This window comes from Pagrus major, chromosome 4, assembly GCF_040436345.1.
Source record: "Pagrus major chromosome 4, Pma_NU_1.0".
In the NCBI taxonomy this organism is placed as follows: Eukaryota; Metazoa; Chordata; class Actinopteri; order Spariformes; family Sparidae; genus Pagrus; species Pagrus major.
The window spans coordinates 39189760-39198806 of record NC_133218.1 but is presented as its reverse complement, the minus strand read 5'-3'; the positions used below and the strand labels follow the sequence as shown (position 1 = coordinate 39198806).

At 44.8% G+C, this 9047-nt stretch overlaps 1 protein-coding gene across 1 annotated transcript; it reads left to right on the top strand.

The window, feature by feature from the left end:
* Positions 1 to 9: 9 nt before the first annotated feature.
* On the top strand, positions 10 to 3410 carry cebpa (CCAAT enhancer binding protein alpha). Its single transcript, XM_073464357.1, has one exon. The coding sequence runs from the start codon at positions 217 to 219 to the stop codon at positions 1132 to 1134; it is 918 nt and encodes a 305-aa protein (XP_073320458.1). The 5' UTR covers positions 10 to 216; the 3' UTR covers positions 1135 to 3410.
* The last annotated feature ends 5637 nt before the right edge of the window (positions 3411 to 9047 follow it).

Below are 9047 nucleotides of genomic sequence, written 5' to 3'. Positions count from 1 at the left end.
TTTACTGAGCAGGAGGAATCAGACCGGCAGCTTCGCTCCGCTCCTCTGTGATCCGGATCGCACTCAGACCAGTTCCAGTCTCAGTGGGCTTCAGCTCTCAGTGTGTGTGTGCAGCTGTCCGCCCCCCTCTCACCCGAGGACGCGACTCACTTTTAGACTTTCTGCAAACTGGATTCCCGGAGCTCGTCGCCATGCCTGCCCGGGTTTAGATTCTCCATGGAGCTCTCTAACCTGTACGAGGTCGCGCCCCGGCCCCTGATGAGCACCCTCAGCCACGGCCAGCAGCCCTCCTCCGGCTACAGAGACCCAGCAGACCTCGGCGGGGAGATCGGAGACAACGAGACCTCCATCGACCTGAGCGCCTACATCGACCCGTCGGCTTTCAACGACGACTTCCTGGCCGACCTGTTCCACCACAGCTCCCGGCAGGACAAGCTGAAGATGATGACCGGAGAGTACGACTCGGTTCCGTGCGGCCCGGGGCCCCAGCAGCTCTACATGTCCAACTACATGGAGTCCAAGCTGGAGCCGCTCTACGAGCACAACCCGCCGCGCCTCCGGCCGGTGGCCATCAAGCAGGAGCCGCGGGACGACGAGGACATGAACCCGGGGATGCCCCCAAACTACCACCACCCGCACCCGCACCCCCAGCAGTACTCCCAGCACGCCCCGCAGCAGCAGCAGCCGCAGCAGCCGCACCTCCAGTACCAGATCGCGCACTGCGCGCAGACCACCATGCACCTCCAGCCGGGTCACCCGACCCCTCCGCCGACCCCGGTGCCCAGCCCGCACCAGCACCAGCACCAGCACCACCACCACCCGCACCCGCACCAGCACGCGCAGCAGGGCGGCCTGAAGCTGCTGGAGCAGCGGGGAGGCGGGAAACACAAGAAGCACGTCGACAAGAGCAGCCCGGAGTACCGGCTGAGGCGCGAGCGCAACAACGTGGCCGTGCGCAAGAGCCGGGACAAGGCCAAGATGCGCAACATGGAGACGCAGCAGAAGGTGGTGGAGCTGACGACGGACAACGACAGACTGCGGCGGCGGGTGGAGCACCTGACCCGCGAGCTGGACACGTTACGGGGCATCTTCAGACAGCTGCCCGACGGGTCCTTCAAACCCCTGGGCAGCTGAGAGACTACTGAGCCGGGCCGAGCCGGACCGAGCCGGACTGGTACACTGCTGGATTTATACACACACACACACACACACACACACACACACACACACACACACACACACACACACGGTCCGACATGTCCTCATGTGTCCGGACGGACTGAGAGCTGTGAGGAGACCGGGGCAGCTGAGTGTTCACCGCAAAACGACCCGAACAACCCGCTCTGACTTCACCGGGTCCAAACTCATGAACTGTGACAGCGTGAAAACAATCATCAGAATCCATCCGAACCACCAGGCTGGGGGGTGACCGTGAAGCTGAGCTGTGAGACAGCTGGACTCACACCTGAAGACATGTTCTAACTGGAAACAGGTGAACCCTCTCCCCTCATCTCATTGGCTGAGCGCGTCCACCTGTCCTGGCAGAATGAGACTGTTAAAGACTGAACGGCTTGTCGGAGACTTTTCGCAGTGTTCCTGTGCCTTTTATAAACTTGGTGTATAAGCTGGTCGGTGCAGACACGACAGAGGACTGGTTGTTGTTTTGTGCCTTATTTCCGTACAGACTGTGTTCACACACTCAACTCATATCAGAGCAGCTAAGGTAGGGCACGAGGGACAATCAGCCTGTTGTGCATGTTTTCATTAATTATTATTTGAGTTTGTTTTATAAAGTTACCATGTTCATATCTTCTCTGATGTGTTGGTCCTGCAGAGACTCAGCAGCTGGTCTCAGCTCAGTGTGTACCTGTGTGTACCTGAGTGTACCTGAGTGTACCTGTGTGTACCTGTGTGCACCTGTGTGTACCTGAGTGTACCTGTGTGTACCTGTGTGTACCTGAGTGTACCTGTGTGTACCTGTGTGTACCTGTGTGTACCTGAGTGTACCTGTGTGTACCTGTGTGTACCTGTGTGTACCTGTGTGTACCTGAGTGTACCTGTGTGTACCTGAGTGTACCTGTGTGTACCTGAGTGTACCTGTGTGTACCTGTGTGTACCTGTGTGTACCTGTGTGTACCTGTGTGTACCTGTGTGCACCTGTGTGTACCTGAGTGTCTGAGCTGTGTGACGACCACTGTGTGTCTGATCCTCTCACTCTCAGCTCAGTGTGCTGCAGGCTTTGGTCAGATGTAAAGTTTTGATTGGCTGAGACGAGTCGACCGTGAACCACCATCACATCTCCACACTGCTCCTGTCAGCTGAACACCTTGTATCTCCACCTTCAGGGGATTCTGTTCATGTTTTCAGTTTAAAGAATCAAATCTGCAGAGCTTTTTTTACACTTCACACAAAACATCTCAAACATTTGACTCTTGACAGCAGCCTCCTGCTGGAGCGAGGCGAGTTTCCTCTCTTGCTTCTCGAACAGTTGATATTGTGGAGATACAAGTTTTCTTTGTGTCTGAGTGACAGTCAGAGTCGAGGCTCATTCAAAGCCAAAGTGACAAACACAGTAAAACTGGAACTGAACGTGTGGTCGCCTGCCTGCTTCATCACGTCACTGTCCAATGAAAACCACATATCTCCAGACCTGCTGAGCTCCTGATGATGGTGCAGGCAGAACCAGAGTGAAACGGGTCGGATCTTTAATCCTGCATCATGTCAGTGAACTCTGCAGGCTTGGAGCTGTGTGGCTTTCAGAGGTCGGCGGCAGTAAAGCAGCTTCTTCTTCTGCACTATTTGTTGTCAAATGAAGCACGGCGTCGTCTCTGACACCTGGGTACTGATCCGGACGAAACACGGCTCGCTGGAACTACATACGTGTATTTATGAGTTTATCTGATTTAGAGAAAAACAAAAAAAAAAACAAAATGTGAAAAGGGTTTCTATGCAACATGTCTCTTCCTCCTTTCCACTGTTGAGTCATCACACACACACACACACACATACACACACACACACACACACACACACACACACACCACACACACACACACACACACACACACACACACACACACACACCACACACACACACACACACACACACACACACACACCAGACACACACACACAACACACACACACACACACACACACACACACACACACACACACACACACAGTGCCTTCTGATCCTTTGAGATGACCTTTGACCTCTTGCAGGAAAGAGGAAGCACTTTTCTTTTTTCTTGTTTTTTTTACAAACTGATGTTAAACCAACGTTTGTTTCAAAGTTAACGTCTCAATTGTAAAATAAGCCTATATATATAAATATATATATAAATAAATATATATATGAAATACCAAAAAATCTGAATTATTGTAATAAAAGAGCTTGTTTTATCAGAGTCTGTCGTGGGTCTGGTGTCTTTATTGGATTTCTGTCTCCTTTGCTTTTTATTTGCAGATTTGTCTGAAGTTAATTTATTTGTTAGTGTTCACTGATGACATCAGTCATATCTGATGATCTCTGATGATATCTGATGATCTCTGACTGCAAACATCTAGTTAAGTTAATAAGTTAATATTATTTTATGCATTAACTCTTCAGACTGATCTCCTGCTCACAGATAAATGTCCTCCTCCTTCCCACGGACCACTCTGATGTTTTGGACAGTCAAACATACATGATTAAAAAAATCATCTCACTGTCACATTTCCCTGCAGTTTATCACATTGTCGTACGTATCATCAGTAGTCCGGCAGAGCGTCTGTTGATGTGAGGTCGCTGGTTCTGTGGATGAACCTGAAACTTAATGAAACAGCTGTTGGATGTAAAATAGTTCTGGTGCCTCACGTTCACTGAGCTGACAATTAATCTCATAATATTTAATAATTCAGCATCCTCAATATTTAAAAATCGCTTTTACTTTGCAAAGAAAAAAACATCTGTTTTTATATTATCCATTACTGAAATTGTTTTTTTTTTGGAAACATCTGGGCCAAATCAAACCTCTGGAGGCCAACTGTGTTGATATGAAGCGACTGTCAGGAGAAAGCAAAGAGCTCAGTCAGAAGTGAGGCCGCTCTGCCGGCGCTGGTCCAAAATGTATTGTTATATTTTCTTTATGTCTGTTTTAACGCAGCTGCTCAGTGAAACTACATGCAGTCTGTTAGACTCAGTGAAGTCGCGACTTCACGGCTACAGATGTTGAACCGTCTGCAGCTGGACGAGTTAACACCGTCAGTGATGGAGGAGAGAGAGTTCGGCTGTGTCAGCTGATCGGTCACTGATACATCTATTGATCTCTGAGTCCAAACTGCACATTTCCCCAAAAATTCCAATGTGATTGTTTGAGAAGAAACAAAATAAAAATAAAATACAGATTTAAAAAGTGTGTTTGAGAGCAGATTTGCTGTCGGGGCAGTTAAATGATCTCAGAGCTGAGGCGGGACCAGAGACACAGCTGATCTCAGCTCAAACACTTCTGGTCCAGTTTTATCAGTGCTGATGAGTTTTTCATGAGTCTGAACTAAAGATTCAGAACGTTTTTGGTTCAGGCGTCCAGAAGGTGGATCAGAACAACTGCAGATGTTTTTACTGATCCACTGATTGACTCGACTGTTCCAGCTGTAAACATCTGGGTCCTGACAGGAGGCTATTCTCTGACAAACGAGCCTCAACATGGACGCTGACTCACAGCTGATGAGAAGCTTCCTCTGGTTTGGACTCTCCGGCTCCAAGTCCGATCCAATAATTCTATTCAGATAAATCTTGATTAAATATAATCCGACATATTGTAATAACAGCTGTAATCTGACCCTGTTATCAGACACTTGATCCTGAAGGTCCTGATTCACAACAATAATTCATAAACTGTTGATCTGATATGAATGAAACATGAAGATCCATCTAGGTGATGTCATCATCAATATGTGTCTGTAAACATCCTGGATGTGAGTCCATCATCAGGACTGAAGACAGGGTGGACAGGAGGGGGACGTGTCCTGCAGGTGTGGACACTTGTTTAGTCCTGAACTCTGGAGACAGACTTGGACTGGTTGGATGTTTTGTTGCCTCTTCCGATGCAGCTAGGCTAACAGTTTCCCTCTGCTTACAGTGTTTGAGCTAAGCTAGGCTAACAGTTTCCCTCTGCTTACAGTGTTTGAGCTAAGCTAGGCTAACAGTTTCCCTCTGCTTACAGTGTTTGAGCTAAGCTAGGCTAAACACGTCCCGACACAGATGAAACTGAATCATCTGAAACACGAAGACGTCAAGTGAACAACACATCTGGAGATACCTGGTTTTCACAGAACAGGAAGGTAATCTGACAAGTAACTAGTAACTAAAGTTATCAAGTAAATGTAGTGTAGTGGAAGTATAACAGCAGAAAATAGAAATACTCAAGTAAAGTACAAGTACCTCAAAACTGTACTTAAGTACAGTTTTGAGGTACTTAGTTACATTTCATCAGTGTTTCCATCCAGATGTTTTATGATCATTTTAAAAACACATCAAAGGAAAAAGAGGAAATATCTTTAAGTGTTTCCTGTCTGAGGAGGAGGAGGAGGAGGAGGAGAGGAGGAGGAGAGGAGGAGGAGGAGGAGGAGAGGAGGAGGAGAGGAGGAGGAGGAGAAGAGGAGGAGGAGGAGAGGAGGAGGAGGAGAAGAGGAGGAGGAGGAGAGGAGGAGGAGAGGAGGAGAGGAGGAGGAGAGGAGGAGAGGAGGAGGAGGAGGAGAGGAGAAGGAGGAGGAGAGGAGGAGGAGGAGGAGAGGAAGAGGAGGTACCAGAACATCCACACCATCTTCTGTCCTCCTCCTCCTCCTCTCCTCCTCCTCTTATCGATCCTGTCCTCCTCCTCCTCCTCCTCCTCTTATCGATCCTGTCCTCCTCCTCCTCCTCCTCCTCTCCTCCTCCTCTTATCGATCCTGTCCTCCTCCTCCTCCTCCTCTCCTCCTCCTCTTATCGATCCTGTCCTCCTCCTCCTCCTCCTCTCCTCCTCCTCTTATCGATCCTGTCCTCCTCCTCCTCCTCCTCCTCCTCCTCTTAATGATCTGTCCTCCTGAAGTGAAGCAGAAGCTGTTTTCGTATTTTCTTCATATTATTTGTGAGTTGATCTTTAGTGTTTGTTTCCTGTTGTTGGATCAGAACAGTGTAGTTCTGGTTCTGGTTCTTGGATCAGAGCTCTGCAGTGTTGGTAGCTGAGTTGATAATCCACTGACACCACGTCACCATGTTGTGGTTCTGGCTGCAGGTCAGGTTCTGTGTTCAGCTGGATCCATCAGATGTTGGACCGAGACTCTTCCTGCGGCTGGAAGACATCAGACTGTTAGCAGCTGGACTGTCTCCATGCCTCCTCCTCCTCCTCTCCTCTCCTCTCCTCCTCCTCCTCCTCCTCCTCCTCCTCCTCTCCTCTCCTCCTCCTCCTCTCCTCCTCCTCCTCCTCCTCCTCCTCCTCTCCTCCTCCTCCTCTTCTCCTCCTCCTCCTCCTCTTCCTCTCCTCTCTCTCCTCCTCCTCCTCCTCTCCTCCTCCTCTCCTCTCCTCTCCTCCTCCTCCTCCTCCTCCTCTCCTCTCCTCTCCTCCTCCTCCTCCTCCTCCTCCTCGAACTATATATATATAGTTATATATATAACTATATATAACTATATATATAGTTATATATATAACTATATATATAGTTATATATATAGTTATATATATAACTATATATATAGTTATATATATAACTATATATAACTATATATATAGTTATATATAGTTATATATATAGTTATATATATAACTATATATATAACTATATATATAGTTATATATATAACTATATATATAGTTATATATAGTTATATATATAACTATATATATAGTTATATATATAACTATATATATAGTTATATATAGTTATATATATAGTTATATATAGTTATATATATATATATAGTTCTATATATATAACTATATATATAGAACTATATATAAACTGGATTCATCGACAGCTGAACAGATGAGTCAGAATACAAATATAATATATCCAAAAGTCTTGATACCAAACTGCCTCCAACATTGACTGCAGCATGAGTCTTTACTGTTGGAGCAGCTCAGGTGAGTCAGGATGAAGTCACTCTGTGCAGAATCAATACAGAACCATGAAACATGTAAATATCAGCTTATAATCATTTATATGTCGTGTTTCTAAAGGTTACAAAGTGATTTACACTGAAAATTAAATAAAAAATATCAAACAAGATTAAACATCTAAACAACAAATATGATGAGCTGATAAAAGGTTGGCGGAGCGGGTCAGGATCAGAGTCTGGACCGCAGCTAAACATCCTCAGTTACTTTCAGGCCCGGCTGCAGCAGAACACGAGGTTATTTTCAGATTGTGTGTTTGCAGTCTCAAAGTGCTGCGTGTCATCGACAGGCTGTGTGGAGAGTGTGTCAGCGCCTCCATCTATCTATCTGCTCTATTTGGATATCCACTTTTTCTATTTGGCCTGAGTTTAAAGATTAACCGGCTCTTTTCATTGACTCGGAGCAGACAGAGTTGACTGAGCAGCACTTTACTGTGAGAGGCAGGTCGAGCTCGGACTGTTTGTTCTGATAGAGGACTCAGCTGCTGCAGTCACATGGACCCACACAGCTCGGAACACTTTCACTCCCTCTGCAGGGACCCAGCTCAGAGGCACCACGTACCGCTCAGTGTGAGCCTCATGTGGGCCTGAAACAACACATACAAATAAATAATAAATAATACATAAACACAGTTATTATAAACACAGTTATTATAAACACAGTTATTATAAACACACAGTTATTATAAACACAGTTATTATAAACAGTTATTATAAACAGTTATTATAAACATAAAGTTATTATAAACACAGTTATTATAAACAATCAGTTATTATAAACAATCAGTTATTATAAACAATCAGTTATTATAAACACAGTTATTATAAACAATCAGTTATTATAAACACAGTTATTATAAACACACAGTTATTATAAACACACAGTTATTATAAACACAGTTATTATAAACACAGTTATTATAAACAATCAGTTATAGATCGTTTATTAATTCAGACGGTTTAACAAAACTCACTGCTGCAGTTATTTAAAGGAGTTACGACAAACTGACAGTTTATACAAGAAACAAACAAACTCATGTTTTTATTTACAACACACAACACAACGCACAACATACAACACAACACAACACACAACATACAACACAACACACAATACAACATACAACACACAACATACAACACAACACACAACATACAACACAACACAACACACAACATACAACACACAACATACAACACAACACAACACAACACACAACATACAACACAACACACAATACAACATACAACACACAACATACAACACAACACAACACACAACACAACACACAACATACAACACAACACACAATACAACATACAACACACAACATACAACACAACACAACACAACACACAACATACAACACACAACATACAACACAACACACAACACAACATACAACACACAACATACAACACAACACACAACACAACATACAACACAACACACAACACAACACACAATACAACATACAACACACAACATACAACACACAACATACAACACAACATACAACACAACATACAACACAACACACAATACAACATACAACACACAACATACAACACAACACACAACACAACATACAACACACAACATACAACACAACACACAATACAACATACAACACACAACATACAACACACAACATACAACACAACACACAACACAACATACAACACAACACACAATACAACATACAACACACAACATACAACACAACACACAACACACAACATACAACACAACACACAATATACAACACACAACACAATATACAACACACAACCCAGACTCCACAACCCAACACACACTACACAACACAGACTACACAATACATAACTACACTACACAACTACACAACTACACAATTACACAACACACTACATAACACAAACTACACAATAC

Coding starts and splice junctions, on each gene's coding strand:
- cebpa (XM_073464357.1), top strand. CDS start 217: ATGGAGCTCTCTAACCTGTACGAGGTCGCGCCCCGGCCCCTGATGAGC.